Genomic DNA, 21,456 nt, shown 5'->3' with positions numbered 1-21,456 from the left:
TCGTTTGTGTGAGGATGCCAATAGTAAGAACTCAAATTACTACGATTTTACAACACCTCGCTGATAGTATAAGAAAAAATAGAATATATAGGCTTTCTTTATCGTCATAGGCAGCAAAACACCACATCGCGTTTTATCTCCCCTTGAAAAAAAATGACAGAGAATTTTGGAATTACTTATTTCCTGGTTGAAATAAACCTTACAATACCTGTATTACATAAATGCTTTCACTCCTTTATTACACCTTTTTCTGAACATTATTCTTTCGGTGCTTTTTTCTGTGTTAGTTCACTCGCCTTGAAAACATTCTGAGAAATTATTGTTCCTTTGCAGCCCAGTGCACGGACAGTATGCATGCTCTTAATCGTCTTTAATGAAATCGGTCTGTGAAATGGGTATTTCAGAGAAATCTACCTGTACAACATTAGGTGGTTTTATTGGGGTTGCGTCTGGAAATTGAACTACCCTAGCACATTCTGTATTATCTTTAAGCTATAATTACTAATACTCACATGATATTCGCCCATGTAGCACCGGGTGGGGTTTTATTTACCATAATTTGATAATAATTAAGGGAAGGCTTTGTCTGTGGACAGATTTCTAATTCAGATGATGCAATTTGATTCTCAGAAATTACTGAATAATTCTGAATATCAAATGTTGGGATAGGCAAAACCGAGCTATTTACGTCAGTACTCGTACAGCAACGAGTTGTGTTAAATGTTGACATTTCATCATAAAATCAGCTAGGGAATCCTTAACTGACGACGGAAATGCGTTTTAAAATTAGGACTGCGACTCTCATCTTAAGAGATTCCATTATTTCCAACATGCACGAGATTGTTTTTAAAACTACCAACTGTATTTTAAAGTACGTATAGTTCATTGCCTTCCTTCGTCCCAGTATCATGATATTGATTACGCATAACAAAGTTTAATATGCTGTTGTTCCGACGCAATCGCCATTTGTATTTCAGCGCTCCCTCTCTCTCTCTTTATATATATATTGTTTTGGTGGGCCGGTTGCAACATGATGGCATATCATTTTAATGTTCTGTGCATTTTAGTTCCTAATTCTTACCCGATTCAGCGTGCTTTAAAAAATCCAAATCCAAAGAAGCGTAACTTACGGACCTCCCAAGAGTTGTTCTTTTTCAGTTCTAATATTAATTTGATAATATTAAATGTGATACAATGATTTAATATGATTTAATAATGTTTGGGTTCTGGAGCTGAAAACCGGTAAACGAAGGTTAAGCTATGTTACGCCTATCTGATTTTGACATGGCAAGGATCCTATTTCGAGACGCTTCACTCCACAATGCCGGTTTTAGCCCCATACCTCCTGTCACCTCATGCAGAGGTGAAGATACCGAGAGACAGACAAGTTAAATGGCAGGTGTATTTCAAGATACGAGGCAAAGTAATATTTAGATGGAACTGCTAGTCTGTATCCATGTGCGTTGAGAAGAAATTGGGATATTGTGCGCCAGAGGTATGCAGAAGGTATGTGGAAGTCAAGCATGCGTATAGTTATAAATCTAGTTAGATGACATGTACAAGGTGCTGCTTTCTCATGTTGTACTTGTATACAATGTCTGAATATGCGATCTTCGTTCGGGTTCTTCGTGTAAAAGCCCATTGCCATCAGTTCTTCACAGTAGGTAATGCATGACTTCTTAATTAAAACCAGATAAAAGTTTTGCGATGATTTGCTGTTCAGAAGCCTTTTTATTGACTGCAGTAAAAAACGTATTTAAATGATAAGGTTTTTTATGTTTGCGAATGATGAGTTATTCACACGTATTCAAAGACAAAAAGTCGCATCAGCATTTTCATTTTTTATTTTGGAAATGATTTCGCCTGACATGTCCCTATATATACACATTAAAAGAAGAATTTGAGAATAGTTTGTCATCATCTATGCTTTTTCTTTTTATTTTTCTTTCCAGATTTTCCAGGAACAACATTAGTGTCCTGTTGATGGTCTATTCTAAGTGCATGTCCCGTGGCTTTTAAGTGTTGAAACATCTTATTTCTGGATGAAAACTCCTGGCCACATGTGTTGCAAAAATGCTGCTGATGCTGCTGGTTGCCACTTGTTTCCTTAAATGAATATTAAACAACATATGAACGACCAGATCAAAGCAAAAAAAAAAAAAAAAAAAAAAAACTACATCCTCTACAAACTACTGTTTAATATATACAATAGTTTAGCATATTATTTTAATTACAATAATAGCGCTTCTTTTCATTGTAATTCTTAAAAATATTGTCAACATGCACTTTGAATTGTTATTTTAATAAACAAATATTATAGGTGTTAAAGCAAGGCATTTTCATCGTAAATCATTACCTCCTGATCATTTTTCTCATGAGTCATGTCATCATGTGTGCTGAAATAAGGTAACACATAATTATGACCTTCTGTTTTTATTTAAATCTTATACAGATCTCTTAAAATCCATTTTAGTCAAATGCATCAGGTTGTAAGTTACTTGTAAGTTGGAAGTAAGACAAGCAGAAGCATGTTCATGTTCTGTTCACCAAGTCCAGTACAATATACTGGGTAACAAATACTGGCACCAACTGTCCTTGTCTCCGTCTCTCTCCGTCTCTTGCAGTCAATTGGAAACACCATTTCCCCCTTAAATGGGGTTAATACATCTAGCACAGAATTCCTTTTTTGATAAAATCTTTACTTACTTAGGGATTGCACAATTTGTTTTAGCTGCTTGGTCCAATGGAGTAACTCCGAGGTCTCCAACATCAGTCACTTGGATTTCATCTGCTGAGATATTAGAAGGTGCCACATCCACCATGCTTTCTCCCACTGCCTGTTCTTGGTCCACGTCAGACAGGTCCTGTGTGGTGGAAACAAGTTTTGGTCATAATTACTTTAAATTCAGACATCATCATTCGGTATCTTTGTTGTGCAGTTATATTCTTGAAATGTCAAATATAACACAGAATTTTGTTCAACTCACCTCTTCTTCCTGTTCTTGCTTTTTTCGTCTCCTCTCTTTCTTGGACAATCTGAAAAAAAAAAAAAGCATAGATATTGCTTCCTGCCTACAAGTTAGTTGGCTTTTAAGAAAATTACAGCTTTCCAGTCACATCCAATAAAATATAATGTAACAGATTAACTTTCCCCTCAGAGTAACTCCAATGGACTAATGCAATGATTCAGCTGTTTTTTATGGATGTTAATGTTTAAAAACTTTTTTATAATCTAAAAATTATTACACTACTGACTGTTTAACATTTAAATGACTGATCAATTCACTTATTATAAAATAAAATTACATTGACTTGACTCACTTTTTTGTACTGGTTGTATTCTCATTGACAGAACTGACATTATTATCTCCAGCTTCCTGCAATTTAACAGAAGGTTAACAGTCAACAATTTGATAAGAATCTGTAAATAGTTTATGTGCATTGATTTAATAATGACACATGTGCACACAATAGTATTTGTGACCTCCGAGAGTTCATAATAAACAATATTAAAATTTAAATATATTCAACTATGACAACCTAAAATTAATAAACCATATCTCAGCAACCACGATATTTTTGTAGACAATGCTATAAAAAGTGACTTCTATGTGTACATAACAAATCAAACAGCGAAGGTCAGGTTAAGAACACTTACATAAGTCGGAAACTTACCAATTTCTCAACTTGTGCTAGTTGTTTTCTCCTCTTTTTCTGCTTTTTAGATAATCTGCAAAACAGAAACAATCATTTTATGTTATCTTTAAATAAATCTAATATAAAGAAAACCTGCCCAGGTAAGCAGAATGCCAGTGCATATTCCTGGGTAAGTTACAAAATTATATTAATACAATAAAATGTGTTTAATATACCCTTTGAAAGGCAACTCTTGAATGTCTACCATTACATTATCAAAGGATATACATTTTAGGGTATTTAAAATGTAATTCATTAGCATCTTCACACAACAGGGGTACACATATAGGCATATGATATCCAACCTATATTACCCTTGGTTGGACAGCTATACTGTGGTCACACAAGCTAACCTCGTTGTGCCATTGTAACATTTGAAACATCCTTTTCCACAAAGCCACAAAGATTTTAATGCACAAATCAAATCAATGCATTTCACTTAATTACCCAAAGGTATGTACTGGAAAGACTGACAGATGAATCATCCTCGCTTACTTTGTTCTAATTTTTGCCGTCTCTATCTCCAGTACCCTGTCACTCCCCTCACTCCCTTCATCCACATTCTCTACCCTGTCTATCTCCTCTCCTACAGTCCCATCAGCTGTGGCATTTATCAACTCTTCATCCTCTTCCATTTCTGCTACCAGCAACATCACATTCTCTTTGTGTTTTTTTGAATTTTCATGATTTTGCATTCTGTAAGGTGCCAAAAAAGATGTAGCTCTTAGCAGTGGTGTTACTTTTCAAATAGTGCAGCTTTTTCTCTCAGATCAAAAAGAAAAATATCTTTGCACTTCAGCAATCTCAAAATATCTAAGACAATTGAGGTTTTTTTCAAAGAAGTAGTAATGACATACAGACTTTCATTTTGGTGAAAAAGACTTTGATAAACTGGATATAAACTCAATTTTCACAAAGATTTTCAAGAAATAAAAACTGAATAGTAACCCAAATTCCTTAATTATTAAAAATTTTGACTGGGACATCTAATATAAAACTTATTATTTTGTCTCAGTTTTTACTTACGCTTTGTGTGTCTTGAACAGTTTGTTACATGCCACACAGTATAATTCATCTCCTTCCTCTTCATAATCTTCATCCCCCTCCCCAACAACATTTTCACCTAATAATGTTATGAATGCAAATGTTCAGCATAAATTCATTATCATTATGTTAACAAACATGACACATAAGAATTGCACTTTCATTCATATTACGTATCAAACATAACACATAAGAATTGTACTTATATTCATAATATGTATTAATGTTAATATTTACATTATCATTTAATTAAAATTATCTACCCTCATCCTCTGCTGACTGTTCCTCCCCTAGCTCTCCTGCCCAGTGTGCTTCTAGATTTTCCAGTTCCTTTTCCAGTGCTGACATTGCAGACCACTCAGCTTCTTGGTAATTTTCTAATTTCCTAAGAAATGACAAGAGCTATTAAGTTTCCACAATTACAATGTTATGGTAACCTCGTTATATGTCAAAAAATAAATATGCATATTTTTTAAAATTTTCCATTTTTAATTTTCATTGTTTAATTATATAACAAACATTCAATAACATTTAAGTCTACTCTTGAAACTAACTTCAAGCGTTCTTTCTTCTGTCTTTCTTGTCTTTCTTTCTGTTGTTTTGCAAGTTCTGCAAGCTTTGCTTCTTGCTTTTTCTAAAATATAAATAAAAAAAATATTTAAAAAAAAGAAAGATTCTCATCCATGCTCCTAAGAGTATGTCAAAGTCGAAACAACCTTTCAATAATACAAACAACTTGTTAACAATGTCTGAATAATCTAACAAGTTTTTGTTCACACTGTTATTCTTTTAAGTAAAAACTTACACAACACCTTGTCACACTTCAAAAACCTACCTTCTGGGCTTGCACTCTTTTATCTCTTTTCTTTACAAATGCTACCAATGCCTTAAAACAAAACAAAAAAAGACAATAAAACTACTATGTATCAAAATTCATCATTTCATTGTAAAATAACATTAAAACAACATTTTTTTCTCAAAATTTTAAGGCGATGACATTACATTCTCACTCACCCTGACTTCTTCATTTCTCTCCTTCTTTGCAGCATCTCTAAGTTTTTTGTTTTCCACTTCCAGCATTCTTCTAATTCTCCTATTGGGGGCATCTCGTATATCATGTTCATCCATCCATACATAGGACTTAGCCGTGCAGTAACTTTCCCAGTACCCATAGAATTGTTTAACAATCTACCAGAAAAGGAACTATTATTGGAAAATGTTGCCACTTTCAGGAGGAAAATAGAAACTTTCACATAACTGCAATTCAAAAGTATGTTTTATGCACAAAAATTGTAATCTTTCATTTGCACTAGGATACATGTTTTGCATAGTTTTTCAGGTCAGCTGGCAGCAAGATTTAAATGAACAAAGCTGCACAAACATCACATGTGAATCCTACCTCATCATAGTCACTCTGTGAGTTTCCAAAATCAGGCATCTCATCGTCACTTTCTCTGTCCTCCATAAATTGATAATCTTCTTCAGCAATAGTTTTGAAGACCTCTCTGTATACTGCATAAAATCCCTACAAAGTGTACAATAAATGTTAAAAAAAAAAAAAAAAACACTTTTGGACCTCACCCTTTATATCTAATTTAAAATAAACACCCAAACCAGAAGTCACAATTTTTGGAGGCATTGAAGGCAAATATTGAATATTGAAGGCAAAAATATATATAACAACACCTGTGTGCTTATTTTGATATCTAATCTCTTCATGTATACTGTTACATTGTATATAATTACCATTTCATCGTCTCCATATCCTGTATAACATGATGAATCAAAATACTGAAATATATTCAGGCTTTTGTCTTCATACTTTGCACCCTGACCCAAACCTAGAATGGGAAAAGTGAAAAATACTGCACTTCTATGATAATAATAACAAACCTGCATTTCTCAATTTTGAATAAAAAAGATACTCATTTATTTCATCCCCTAAGCAAAGGCATTTTCATTGTGTGAGCAAAGGAGATTATATAGCAGGGGCGTAACCAGACCTTTTAAAATTGTACGCACAGATTTTGAAAATTCCCAGGTACAATTATATTCCGTGAAAAATACACTAAATTTATGGAGAATAATATCATGATTGGCTCAAAAATTGTACGCACAGTGCATCCGTGCGTATGCCTGGTTACGCCCCTGTATAGCAAGTGAGAAATAAACTATACCTCCTCTCAGTATTTCTTCTCTGTGCTTGTCATACCATGCTCTCTCCTGGGGATCACTCAAGACTTCATAGGCTTGCTGGACAAGGCGGAACTGCATTGTTGCCTCCTCCATATTATCAAGATTCTTATCTGTGAAACAATACTGTAATTTTACAATATTTCCACATTTTTATAATCTTGTAACCCTTGGCTTGTCAAAGGAGAATTTGAGCTTGAAATTTTAAACTGATGATAAATTTATCAAAGGAATTATACCCACAAATTTTCTCTTAATTAGCAAATCTGTTATAGCGTACTGTACCTGGATGCCACTGGAGGGCCAGTTTTCGATATGCTCTTTTCATGTCATCTGCATTAGCATCCCTGGACACACCCAGGACTTCATAATGGCACTTCATCTTCTCGACTGCTAAAAATTTAACAAAAGGAAAATTAAATCTGTGAAGTGTGAGGTCATTTTGACACTGGACAGTACGCATACAATTCGTGCCATTAGGTACTTACCCACCTAAAGAGACATCAGGTGGGTAAAAAAACTGATATTTCATACATGTGCAATGTACACACGCTCGGCTGTCACCTTGATTGGATAGTAAACGATTGTCGTAAAATCGCTAAATGATATTAAAACCGGGTGCATAAACTTGAAAACCACCTACAACAACCTTGGACTACCACATTAATCCAATACAATGCAAAAATAAACTATAACAAGTGGTTAAAGCCTTCAAACCGAATGTCGTAAAGTCCCCATATACCTCCATAGAGACAATAAAATAGAATGAGCTTCTGAAACAAACCTGATCCAGTTCCAACAGAATAATCGAAATAAAATACTGCCGGGCATCGGAGCGGCCTAAAACTTGGCACGCTTACCGCTAATACTGCAGGCTACATCATTCCGTCGCTCGTTTGTAAATTCCGTGCATGGCATACGCACAATCAAACCGTAAAAAACAAATTCTCGGGGTGTCGTTGGCCAGGTCCACTCTAACCTACCATTACGAAAAAGAAGCCATGCCATTGGACAATGCGACCTCTGCGGTTACGTCATTTCCTGAATTGGATTGTTGCGTGGACCTAGCCAACGACACCCCGAGAATTTGTTTTTTACGGTTTGATTGTGCGTATGCCATGCACGGAATTTACAAACGAGCGACGGAATGATGTAGCCTGCAGTATTAGCGGTAAGCGTGCCAAGTTTTAGGCCGCTCCGATGCCCGGCAGTATTTTATTTCGATTATTCTGTTGGAACTGGATCAGGTTTGTTTCAGAAGCTCATTCTATTTTATTGTCTCTATGGAGGTATATGGGGACTTTACGACATTCGGTTTGAAGGCTTTAACCACTTGTTATAGTTTATTTTTGCATTGTATTGGATTAATGTGGTAGTCCAAGGTTGTTGTAGGTGGTTTTCAAGTTTATGCACCCGGTTTTAATATCATTTAGCGATTTTACGACAATCGTTTACTATCCAATCAAGGTGACAGCCGAGCGTGAATGTACAGTACATGTATATACTGGACCCGGTGTAACAGGAATGGTATTCCGCTAGGAACTGTAGTCCGCACCATAGTTTTTACGGGTGATATACGCCCCATTTATAACACTCCGACTAACCTTAACCTGCACTAATCACACTGATTATATGGAGCCCCGAACTTTCGTTCCTGGGACTACCATACTACCATTCCTGCCACACCGGGCTAGTAGCATTAAAGGTTTTTTGCACTTACTGGGGTATACTTAATTTCTACCAGCGATTTTTTTATCAGATCCTAATACTCACAAAGGTTGACTAACGTAATAACCAAGGGCGCAACAAAATATGAACCAGGATCATAAAGTTATAGCGGAAAACTTCAACATGACGTGCAATCTCAAAATGCTTCTATTTGTGACTAGTTCCCAAAATCTTGTCAAAATAATTCAATGGTGTTGTTTACTAAATTTTATCAGATGAGTTTAATTAAAGAATAACAAATATTTAAAAGTTTATTTGATATAATACCATTGTTTTTTACACTTCTAGCCGTATTTATATACTTTTAAACTTAAACTATTTTGATAAATCATTTTCGAGACCAATCAGGTATCTGTCCTTGATTCAGTGAAGTCGAGGCCGAGATGACAGCTTTGATCAGTGAAAACTTTCGAAGATTGCTTCAGAATTTGTTAGTATGTGGACCCCTACTCATGTTCAGATAACTGGTAAGTTATTGGATGCAACTATTAATGACATGCCTTTTCATTATTTGCTCATAATAAAGATTTTTTTAAATTTACCACTCGTTTTGCCTTCGACATTTGTGCTCTGTTTACATTTTTGGGGGCATAATAATAATAAATACCCAGTATACTGTACACGGTACATCCCAGCTAACATAAGATTAGGTGACTTTCAGCCTTTTTAATGGAAGTCTAAATTATTTTTTTGGATTTACTATTCCAGTCCACAGGGCTAGAAACATTGTGTGCAAAACTAAAGGAGGTAAGTAACGTGATAAGCTTTTTTTTCAGTTTTCCCCTTAATAAATAACCTGTATGACATTTCCAAATTAATGAATATTGACTTGTGTTTACATAAACTGAACAGTTTTCCTCATTTGCTAATACTTAATCACAAAACATTTGACACAGGTGAGGTTGTTTATTGGCTGCTGCATTTTGATAACATTTGTATATACAGTGTATGTACACTGTACATATAGCACCTCTTGTTAAATTGGGGAGTACAATGAAATGAGTCACTTATTAAGCACCAATGAATAATTAAATAGCCTATGAAAAGGCAATCTTTTCTGAATTACTCTAACATTAGTGGATAACTGATGGCTCATCCATTAGGAATTGTTTTGCAATGTCTCATTGTCAACATCCTGTCCTTAGCACATGTACATGTATTTAGCTATCTCTTTAGATTTTTGATCTACAGAGGCACAATGATGCCACAGGTAAAATAGGCTCATTGCTTTACTTAACATAAAAAATCTTACCCACATACACACATATGTTTGATCAATCTTCACTTTCACCATTATGGCGGTTTAGTAGTTACTCCATTGTAAAATGATACTTCCAAGGAAAGTCAGTTTTACCAAACTGAAGCAGGTGGTGTATGTAATTTGTAATTTGTTTACAATAAAAATTGAGTTCTATCAAAATTACTGGTGAACTCTAAGAGGGAAAGTTTTGTCAGACATGGGGTCAAGCCATTTAATGTTTATTATGATGAAGACATAAATGAATGCTTGGCCTAACTTTCAAGACTACAGCTTGGAATTTGATAACTTGAGAAAGAAAGTTCAGTTTAATCAGTGTAGATGTGCTTGACATTTTTTTAGCCATTGTTTCATTTAGTGAGAGTTGTAGTATTCTAGTTGTACAATGTATCTACTTTCAGGAAGTGATGCTTTTGCTACCATTCAGCTTGGAGATGAAAAATTTAGAACTTCAGTGAAAACTAAAACATCAAATCCAGAATGGCATGAAGAATGTGATTTGTAAGTTTACAAAACATTTGATATTTAGTGTTGAAACTCTGCCTAGGGCACCAAATTTTTTGCTATATGAGTATTTGTACTGGTTTTCCATAAGCCAAATGATTTCTTTTCTTGTCAGATCAGATATAAATTAGCAAAAAAATGCAATGAAATTTTTTTTCATGCCTTTAACCAGTTTGAAAGTAAGTACTGATTAGTAATTATTTTTGCCAGCCTATCTTTATTCAATTATTTATGTAAGTCGAGGTTTATTTAACTATAAAAGGAAATGTAAGCACATAAAAATTGGAATGCATTATACTTGATTAGAATCACAACTATCAAAATAACCTATGATGTTTTATTAATCTTTGCTTTATAATGTATTTACAGATGTGCATAATCTATTGCTAGATGTTGGTCAGTAAAATAATGTCATCAACCACTACTATCATGCATTAGAATGGTGGCCAGACTAAGAGGATTTATTTGTCAGATTGATTGGTTAATCTTGAGTAGTTCATTGATTGATTGGTTAATTGCAGACAAATCCCTAATGACAAGAGTCATGTTGTGATCAGTGTTTACCATAGAAGCTTTGTTGGCCTAGATGACTTCTTAGGTCAGGTAACAATTAGCCTGGATGAGCTGGCTGTTTATGATGCACCAAAGAGCAGGTAGACTTCATCTTAGTCTGAGATATTTTCTGCTTAATCACATGTATAATTGTAGTTTAATTTATTTATTTATGTTATCCAATCACCTTTCTTCTAAATCCATGCATTTCATTTATATATTTGATCATATAACTAATCCAACATTCTTTAAGTTTTTAAATTTGTTTCAGTTGGTATGCATTATCCAGCAAACCAGGCAAAAAAGAAAAGCACAAATATCGGGGAGAGATTGAAGTGAAAGTCGGTTTCATTGTTTTAAGTAAAACAACCAGCTTGTTAGATGTCAGCAAAAAGAAAAAGAAATCAGCCAGTGATTCCATAAAGGCCATGGCCCAGGCTGTGGGTAAGAGGGATTGATGCACATTATTATTATTATTATTATTATTATTATTATTATTATTATTATTATTATTAATTGTGTTGTTAAGACCAGTGCTGGGAAAAAGACAGATTTGATTATTGCAATAACCAAATAAGAGACAGATGCTGTAGTGAAATTATGATGCTATCATTAAGAGTATTCCATTTAGGTTTTGTGAATTCCTTCAACATATGTTCTAGGTGATAAGTTGTCAGTTAAGAATCACCCCAGCAGGACAATGTCAATCAGCAGACTAGACATAATTGGTCAGAGCCGCAGCAAGAAATCTCTGTCTTCTTCACCTCAGCCGGTCAGGGCATCTTTTAACATATCTCCAAATGACACTGTAAGTAGCCACACCAGTGGCACAAATAGATTCTCCCCGGGATATACGTGACAAGCATTTGCTGTTGTGAATGGTTTAAACTTAATTTCCAAATGATGTCTGTAGGTTTTCATGATATGCTGCTGTCATCGGACAGAATTTAATAAACTGTGTTCATTGTTTTGCATCCACTGAAAATTCTATAAAGTTGACTTAATTGTTAAAGAAGAGTGATGAAAATGGGTACATATGTTTAAATGAAGTTCAACTTGTTCCACTTAATAATTTGTACTCTGTTATATAATAATCATATAATTCTTTTAGAGCTGTGGAGTATGCTTTGTTATATTAACAGTAGTTACCTTTTCTTTTTTAGCCTACACATGGTATGTACCAGAGTGGATCACTATCAGATTTATCCCACGAAAACAGCTCCACTCCAAACACACCGACAAGAGAACTGATCAAGGTAACTCTTTTGTCCCTATAGCCGTATTGGTGTTTTAAGATGTAGACAATGCACTTGATGGATAAAAATTAGGGTATTGCATTGTCCTTGGGTTGATTAACACTAAAATTTTATATTTTTTTAAGTTTAGAATGTATCCCCAGTGAAGAAGATCAGAGATAAATTTTCTTGAGTTACCCTCTTTTTATATTCAAGGAGTCCCATTTGTCAGCTGAATTTATTTTTAAACATGAACTCATGACACCAGGAATTTGCTTGGATTTCTTTGGATTGCAGTGGCTGAACTTTTATTTAAAAGGCAGCAGCATTTAATATTGTATGTATAGGAATAATTCACTTCCAGGTTCCAGTACTGCACAACAAAGGAAAGTGTTCCTCACTTGATGGTAAAGACACCCCTAAGAAAAGTCAGAAAAACAGATATTCCTGGGCCCCAGAGAGTAACTCTGGATCTGAGTGGTCTTTAAAATTTGGTAAGAAACAAATGTTTAATATGATATTTTAATTTCAAGTATGACATCAGGTCAAAAACCATTTTGAGCATTTTGAGCATTTTTGAAAATCTGATAGATTTTCTTATTTGGTCCGACAAAATAATGTTCTGAAAAGTACAAGTCCAGTTTATAGCAAGTCCATTTATATAGATAGCTTGTACATATTTCATATGTGTGCAATTATCATGAATCAGTGGTAGATTTAGAGAGGTGTCAGGCAACTCTTGAATATCTACCATTACATTATCAAAGGATATACATTTTAGGGTATTTAAAATTTAATTCATTAGCATCTTCACACACCAAGGGTACGCATGTAGGCATATGATATCCAACCTATATAACCCTTGGTTGGACAGCTATACTGTGGTCACACAAGCTAACCTCGTTGTGCCATTGTAACATTTGAAACAGTTTATAGCAAGTCCATTTATATAGATAGCTTGTACATATTTCATATGTGTGCAATTATCATGAATTAGTGGTAGATTTAGAGAGGTGTCAGGGGGGTCCTGACCCCCCCCCCCTCCGCCCCTTTGATTTCTGAAAAAAAAAATCACACCAATGGTCCCCTCTTGAAATTAGAATTTTGACAAGCTGAATCATAGTTCTAAACCATACCAAATGGCACCCTTTGCCCTCTAAGATATCATTTTTTTTCGGGGCTCTTCAGCAGAACCCCACTCTGAGGGGGGGTGGCGGCGAGGGTCAGACCTCACATCCGCAGTCTATCATTCCTAAAAACCAGATCCCTCCTTCAAATAATCCTGGATCAACTCCTGTGAATGCTTGCCTGTGGTAAATAATTTTAGCCATTGGTGTGTGTGTGTGTGTGTGTGTGAGAGAGAGAGAGAGAGAGAGAGAGAGAGAGAGAGAGAGAGAGAGAGAGCGTGATGTATGTATTATTCATTTACAATTAGGCTTCGTTCACATGGAATGTCTATTTTCTAAAAATCTATTTTCTAAAAATCTATTTTCGCGGTATGTCTTATGATCACGGTCTGTGCCCTGAATATCCCGCCGCGTAATTACTGGCAGCGCGAGCCAGTTACTTAAAGTAACTTATAGTTACTTTAAGTAGCTGCCAGTAATTACGCCGCGGGATATTCAGGGCACAGACCGTGATCATAAGACATACCGCGAATAGAAAATAGAATTTAGAAAATAGACATTGCATGTGAATGAAGCCTTAAGCTTAACTGCTTACTACTGTCTGTGCATCACATCAATGTGAATTACATTCAGGTACAGGAAATCCATCTGAAGAGCTAAGCAAGTCTGTTACCAACATTCACAAGGATTCTCCAACAGATTTTTTGAACAAGACAGTGGTTCCAGTTATCCATGTGCAAGACCCAGATGGAAGTGATCAGACCTTTAACAACACATTCTCACAGGAAACCAGGGGTGCTAACAAAGCAATACTTGCATGTAAGCTGAAGTGTTTTTCACCTTACTTCTTGCTATTGGTAAAAATAAGCTCTACTGTAAAAGCAGCAAACCTTGATAAGATACTTATCTTATCTTATACTTATCTTAAAGATACTGGTTAAGTTAGTAGTTACTAACAATGCAATTAAGAACTGAACCTCTCTCACTGGTGTATGCAGAAAAGGGGGAATTATACTTGCATATAAAAAGAAACATCTGTATTCTACAATGTGCGTTTAGTGAGTTTTGCTCAGCTGTTGTATTCCAAGATTCCTGGTTGAAATTGACCCAACTATGAATACCAAGTTTTAAGTTCCTAATGCGGCATTCTTTTTATTAATGTTAGCTCGTTTAATCTTGTCATTTTGGTCTGTGATGTTGCCACTGCATTTGTCTGCTTATGTGGGTTTCAATCAAAATATTCTTAAAGGCAAATACTAGGTTGTTATTTCCTAACTTTTTTATCTCAGACTCCAAGCGCCATACCCTCCATGGTAGCTGTGTGCCCAAGGAAGTAAAGGCAGACCTGAAAGAGGGCAGGTATGACAGAGTACAGGAATTTCTGGATCAACAGAGGGCTAAAGAGAGGAAAGATGACACTGTACCAGCACACGTAATTGACATGTACAAGCACATGACAAGAGAGGTAATGCAACTGCTGACTGCCATTTAACACTAAACACTTATGAGTAGGGCTGTAATTCCGCCTTGGGATATTGCATTTAGATTGGCCAAATTTTATAAATATCCACACTGTGTATCAAACGTAATAATTTTTTTTAATAAATAAAAGAAATTCAACATAAAAGAAGTCACCCAATCATATACATACATATATGTGAGAGTGGTTTTGCCACATTTTAAGTTTTTTGTTGTTGTTTAAAATTACGTATGAAATCACATCTTTCTAACTAAACCCAACAAATACGGCCATTTAGTTTCAAATAGCATAACTTAAAGGTAAAGTCTCATATCTCCCGAAAAAATATTTGAACAGATATTTTCTGCGTTCTTCCTATATGCTATATATATAACCCTTGGTCATTTTCAGCAGCCCTCATTAAAAATTTTTATGCTATTGCGAATGCAGCAGTTTTGTATCATACATTTCTAAGTCATTTGAGAAACTGGAAGGACAGAGAAAAAGGTCAGGTTTACGACCAAAAATATGAAAAAGGTGCAGTTTTAAAGCTGTTTTTGCAGACATAGTGATTTATTTGGTTTTTTCCTTGACATGATGACTTTGTTTGAGTTGTATAAGAAACATGGAATCTATGAATGCTTCAGATGCAACTTTATGGGATGGGCTTAATATTCCCGTAAATTATTTTCTAGATAGATAAATGAAGGTGCACAGATGCACGTGTAGCACTGATTACTTGTAACAGCTATTTAATTTTCCTTTCAGGACTTAATCAAAACTGTGTGGTCCCAGAAGGAGCAGTTAGTTAAGAAAGATCAGTACATAAAAGACATGGAAAACTACATAGATACCATGTTATTGAGAATAATGGATACAGCCCCAAAGTTGCTTCAAGTTCCTTATAATGTCAAAAATATAAAGGAAAAGAAGAAAAAATGACACAAAAATTTATGAAATTCAATAAAGAGCAGCACTATGTGGAGAATTTCTTAACCTTATTTACCTGCATTTTCTGCTCTTAGTATGTGAGTCTTTTGTATATTTGGTTATTTTGTTATTTTATTAATTTTATTAAAATGTTTTGTATTGTGAAAAAATTGAGTTAATTTATATATCCTCAAGTAAAACAATAGATTTTGTAGCAGTTGAGGGAGATCTGGCAGAATTTTTTTTTAAGTAAACCCACCAGGAAATCTGTTTTGAAAAATTAATCAGTAAGTTTTTTTTTTTAAGTGCAATACGATTTTCAATCCATTCTGTATATCAAGTTGCTTATCAGCATTGTTTAAAACCATACATGTCAAACATTGAACTTTATCTCATGTGGTATCTAGAGGCAGCTTAGTGTCAGTGGACATATCCAAATTGAAAGTAAGATTTAATTATGTGTAAAATATGTAAAAAAAAAAATATAGCAATTATGTTGTTGTCAGAGGTAGTAGACAGCGTAATATCATTAACTGTACAGAACTGTTCAGTGAAGTGCATTTTATAGCCAGTATAAAGGCAAATAGATAATTACCAGTGGTCACATCCTGTCAACGTTTACAGTATCACAGAAAGTAAGAGGACTTTAGATTATTTTAACTATTTAAGTGTGATAAATGTGGATTGCACATGGGATAGAGTGAATATGTACTGCTAGTCCAAACAACTGGCATATGTTGTCAAATGTATTTTTCTCATTCATTCATGTGTGTAAGTATGTAACTTTAATATTTTATGTTAGTTTTTCATAGTATTAAATACTAGGGGTATAGAAAGCAACAGTATAATCAGTCCTTTTGTCCCTGGTTAAGCAAATTAGTTTAAGAATTGCTTCCCAGTATGGCATCTTTTTTTTTTTTTTTTCCTCAGTTCAGGCCTTATTAATGGATGAGTTTACAAACACTACCCACAGATCTTTTGGCACAAAAGCCCATATTAACCACATAATACACAAATTATTAAACACACCCTTAAGTATTTACCACTGCCAAAGTGATTCCTAGCACCAACACTCATCCGCTCTGGTAGTAGTAAATACTTATACGGTGTGTTGGTTAACTCGTGGGTTATGTGGTAAATATGGGTGTTAGTGCTTAAAAATCTGCAGGTAGTTTTAGTAAATGCCTAATCTGTTAAGAAGGCCTGCAGTTTAACTGTATGCATGTGGTGGAGAATATTTTACAGTGTTTGGTGCTAGCTTGATGCAAGTTAGTCATGGATTTTATGTTAATTGTTCTGCACTCTGATTTGGAAAGATTTCTGATGGGTAAACTTAATTTCAAGTTAAAAAAACTGGTTACATCAGCATATCAGCTTTCAGGATGTTACTTTGACATTTTAACCTTTGATTTTATAATTCAAACCTAGGTTTTATGTCACATATTCAGTTTTATTTTGAAATGATAGGGCAATTCAAAAGGGTAAAATTACGGGCTTGGTAGAGTTTCAACAGTTTAACTGTGAATATCAGTGCTGAAGTATTTGTGTATTAACATTTTTTGCATGTTACTGTGCTTTTTGTAATGTTTAGGGGAGAATACTTTTTTGAACATTGTAATAATGATCGTGTTTTTTTCCTGGAAAAATATTAGTAGGTTTATGTGAAATCCCAAAGTCTTCTTAGATAAACCAAAAGAAGTAATAGAAACAAATCTTGCCAAATCGTCATCATATATAATATTTCAATGAAAAACACTCATGTATTATTAATATAGCTATTAAGATCAAGCAATATGAAGAGATATAGGTCTTCCATGCTTTTCCAAATTTGCTCAAATTTTTTTCTAGTTTCATTAAAATGTAGGATATTCAATGTGCCAATTTTGACAATCCATACAGGTTTTGACAAATATGGGAAGAAGTTTACATTATTAGTTATTGAAAAGTCTATTTCAAATTTAATAATATTATATTTGATAAAAAAATTGTCCTAAATGATTGAATACTGTCAAGTTTTATGAAGTATTTTAATAATATGCTCTGCTGCTGCATGCAGTACATTAAAGTAAAAGTACTTAATTTGAGTGTTTTGAAGCATGTTCAATAAAATACTGACATCAAATTAACACATTGCTTTATTTTCTTTAATACTCCCAGAGCATAACCCTTTTATTTAAACATTACACATTCAAGTCTGAAGGGCAACATGTTTTTTCTTGCTATAACCACTGGTTGGATAAATAGTTGCAAATATTTTTTTACGAACCAACATACAAAATGCAAGTTTGTTAAGTTGTGGTGGACTTCCAAACCAAAATAAAACTTCCCAGAACAAATTTAAAAAAAGCCCCAGTGTCACCTTTACAAGTTTTGAAAACTTTTGCACCAGGACTTGAGTAATATGGCTAATTTGGAGAAAAGTGTTTTATAGTTGTCCTGCACATCAACATGTAAGCCCCAGGAGAACAATGACATTTAATGCCATATCTCTGCACCCAGTTTTGTTTATTTCATGCTGCAAGTTGAAATGTATTGGCTTGGTTTCCTTTTGAAAATATTTCTTCTAATAATTCACCTCTCTGGTAATTCTGTGATCCATTAACCCTGAGAGGAGTTCCTCAATAGCCATTGTAAGATGCTTTTTACTGATCCAATAATGACATAATAACAACTCAGTATTTAGCTTTGCTAATCTGTCACTATTCTCCAATGATGTTAATTTAAGCTCTGTATAGGAATAAATGGAATTCTCTTCAGTTCATTGCATTCACAGCCTGTCCATTGATTGGTGGTATCAAGTCCATTAAGTATAAGTACATAATTCAATTGCCTTTTAATCTGAAAAATAAAGTTAAATTATTTTTAAACATATTGTTGTATAGCTGCCACAGATTGTTGAATTATATTTGTAAAAGAAATAACCTATATATCTAGATCACCGGACAAAATAAATATGCAAACATGTTATATTAAAACACTTTATTTATGGGCTTTAGTTATGGGGTGACCACTATATTAAACATTGGTTGTTTCCAAATACAAATCAAGTGTGCAGATATCCCTACTATTAACATGCATGTGGATGTGGAAGTTATATACAGTGGATCAAGTGAAAACCTATCACAGCATGGAAATGCGCAGATATAAACCCACTACTAATGCATTTTGTTTTTATCAGTCCACGGGGTTAACAAAGGTCAAATGACAACAAGGGACATGTTACAAATTAAGTTATTATATGTGACCAATGGATAAGACTTGGATTTACATCCATACTTTTCCCTCTCAGAAGTCAATAATCGTATATATAATTTCTAATGTTATAAACAAGCACAGTAAACACAGTCAAAGATGACGTGACTTCCTTGTAAACAAGCTCCAGTTTGTAATCCATATTATAAATAAGAGTAACCTCCCCATAATAAGGTCTTCACGTACTTTCATTAGATTGGGACTAATTTCCATCACTTTTCTTGGTCACTGGATGTGGTTTCTGATCCCGCTGTTTGTGAGAGTTATTGACGAGTTTCTGCACAGTCTTCCTCGTGTGGCCCGAGGGGTCGTGGTGATTCGTGTGCTGCTCTGCTTCTTTCTTTGAACGCCCCTTACCACTGTTTGAAGACATGTACTTATCTTGCTCATAGTTATAATGTTCTAACTCATCCTCCCCTGGATCCATCCTAACTTTTTACTGGAAACGTTCTCTCCCTCCGAAAAAAATATGGGCCTGAGTTGCGAATTGAGCAACGTGGCTGTGTATATATATAGTGCGTGACGTCACATTCGGTCATGTGCGCACGTAAAGCTCGCTGCTCGGTCTTTTCCGGAGTCCCTTGCCGATAGTTTACGAGGCGGTCTCGTGAAAGGATCATCTTGAAAAATATAGATATAGTTCAAAATAATTTTTATGGCTTATCGAAAAAAACATTTTCATCTTAGTGGCCATACATGGTAATAATCAATCAATTACAGCCAACATTGGTTATACTGAAACTGAATTTTGATTTCACACTGCTCAAATATTTTTTCAGGGGTGTAAAAATGCAAGGAGTATGGAACGTAGGCCTACACGTAATTCACCCGACAACAAAAAGGAGTCGTTGTAGAATTATCATATAAGCCTACATAAAGCCAAGAATATTGATAGGATGTCGGTGTACATGCTCATATAATCTTCTTAAGTTTTGCCGTAACCTGATCAAATAGCAAAGCTCTTTTTGATTTGACACCAAAAATCACTTACTTTACCTTTAGGTAGGCCTACTTTTCCTTTTGCGTAACCCGAATCCCCATGAATATTATGGTATAACAGGCGCTTTTTTTTAAGTTCCCAGATTAACAGTATTTTCCATATAAATGGTGAGGTTTATGTAAACATCTGTATATGATGTTTACTTAATAGAATCAATACATTAGACGATCATTCAATATATTTTCCTAGTGTATGGAATAAAAATGTCTGTAGCAACAAGTTCTCCTAGAGACAACAGACGTGTATAACATTCAAATCGTGCCTGGACTGTATTTCAAGTGTAATATTGTTTTCTTTATCCATGGCCTCCATGTTGCACTCGACCGTATTCAAAGAAACAACTGTTGCAATGCGGAAAATCACAGTTCATAGCCTAATGAGAAGTAAGTATCAACTGCGTCATCCTCATAAGGAATCAGTTTTTCTCTAATGAGGGAACTCTTTTATGACGCCGGTAAAAGAAAGGAGAGAAAGATGTTTCACCACTAACGCTTGGCTAGTTTCGAAAAAACTCAATGGGACATATTAAGCAGTTAGTGCTTTCTTTGATGTGAATAGTTTTCATGACCACTGATATCATTTTCTTACATTGAGAATTACATTTTTAAAGCAATTAAATATTAAAAACTGTTTCATTCGTAGAGGTTAAGTGCCACCAATGTCTTAGGGTAGAAAATATCACTTGATAAGTTATGCTATTTCAAGAAAAAAAATTACTCCTGTTTTTCTTTTAAAACCAAGAAAGGCTTTATAAGAATAACAATAATAGCCTTTTCAAAAAACAATAAGCACAAAATATTTTATAATTTGGTCTAGATCAAATACGTGTTACACAAGAAAAAATTTATATGTTTATTACTGGCGAAATAAAACTTGCATGTATATTGGTCTGCTCGTTCGTTTGTTTGTTTGTTTGTTTGTTTGTGGTCAAATTTTTGTTTAACGACTGAGGCCACGATTTTAAAGATTTGTGTCTCAGAAAATGTTTGTATACTGATTGGTTATTGGTCTTGGATGAAACTTTTTTATAAAGAAAATACATATCGTTAATGGAAATTTTCAAAGTTTTCAAATTAACAAGGGCGACGCGCATTGATAATTTTACAACATCATATGTATCTTTTTTTAATTAATGGTGTTATCACATCAAATTTCATGAGGTAATAACACAATAGGTCATGACTTCTTCAAATTTACCAAGTCTGAAATCCCATTGACAACTTTTTAAAAAAGATGGCGTTTTACTGGCACCCAAAGAGGGTTGATTCTTGGATAATACATCGCAATTCCTAGCTAAAGGGAGCAATTTTATTTTAATTTTCAAATAATTTTTATCATTAAAGGAAGAAAAACAGGCCCGTAGCCAGGGGGGGTTCGGGGGGTTCGAAAGAACCGCCCCTTTTGCTGGGAAAAGGTCCACTCTGGGTAAACTTTGATCTAGGTACATGAAGATTTTATGGAAAAAGGTCCACTTTTTC

General features: G+C 34.5%; 2 protein-coding genes and 1 long non-coding RNA gene across 6 annotated transcripts; 1 reads left to right on the top strand and 2 right to left on the bottom strand.

Annotated features, from left to right (window-relative positions):
* Positions 1-1,828: 1,828 nt before the first annotated feature.
* On the bottom strand, positions 1,829-8,843 carry LOC106173117 (dnaJ homolog subfamily C member 21). Of its 4 annotated transcripts, none has more exons than XM_087000323.1 (17): positions 8,707-8,843; positions 7,219-7,326; positions 6,918-7,046; positions 6,487-6,581; positions 6,140-6,265; positions 5,755-5,928; positions 5,576-5,626; positions 5,295-5,374; positions 5,004-5,125; positions 4,723-4,819; positions 4,192-4,392; positions 3,676-3,730; positions 3,322-3,377; positions 2,988-3,036; positions 2,707-2,864; positions 2,357-2,396; positions 1,829-2,106 (listed from the first exon to the last, which is right to left on the bottom strand). In XM_087000323.1, exons 2-17 carry the CDS (start codon positions 7,313-7,315, stop codon positions 1,918-1,920), a joined length of 1,719 nt encoding a protein of 572 aa, XP_086856449.1. In that variant the 5' UTR covers positions 7,316-7,326; positions 8,707-8,843; the 3' UTR covers positions 1,829-1,917. The 4 variants fall into 4 exon arrangements, with proteins under 4 accessions (XP_086856449.1, XP_086856451.1, XP_086856450.1 ...); XM_087000325.1 differs by having other exon boundaries at positions 7,219-7,323; positions 8,707-8,834; XM_087000324.1 differs by having other exon boundaries at positions 8,654-8,830.
* A 136-nt stretch (positions 8,844-8,979) lies between these two features.
* LOC106173163 (rab11 family-interacting protein 2) lies at positions 8,980-17,852 on the top strand. The gene is made up of 11 exons (XM_013554200.2): positions 8,980-9,128; positions 9,370-9,408; positions 10,321-10,420; positions 10,945-11,076; positions 11,247-11,419; positions 11,638-11,783; positions 12,139-12,231; positions 12,575-12,704; positions 13,971-14,156; positions 14,627-14,802; positions 15,565-17,852. The coding sequence occupies exons 1-11, from the start codon at positions 9,098-9,100 to the stop codon at positions 15,736-15,738; spliced, it is 1,380 nt and encodes a 459-aa protein (XP_013409654.2). The 5' UTR covers positions 8,980-9,097; the 3' UTR covers positions 15,739-17,852.
* Positions 17,844-19,503, bottom strand: LOC106173165 (uncharacterized). Its single transcript, XR_001239481.3, has 2 exons — positions 19,165-19,503; positions 17,844-18,564 (listed from the first exon to the last, which is right to left on the bottom strand). It is a non-coding gene; the product is annotated as an uncharacterized LOC106173165 (long non-coding RNA).
* Positions 19,504-21,456: the final 1,953 nt, after the last annotated feature.

This window comes from Lingula anatina, chromosome 1, assembly GCF_051362555.1.
Source record: "Lingula anatina isolate TDL-2025a chromosome 1, LinAna3.0, whole genome shotgun sequence".
NCBI classification, from domain to species: Eukaryota; Metazoa; Brachiopoda; class Lingulata; order Lingulida; family Lingulidae; genus Lingula; species Lingula anatina.
This window is presented reverse-complemented; position numbering and strand designations above follow the sequence as displayed.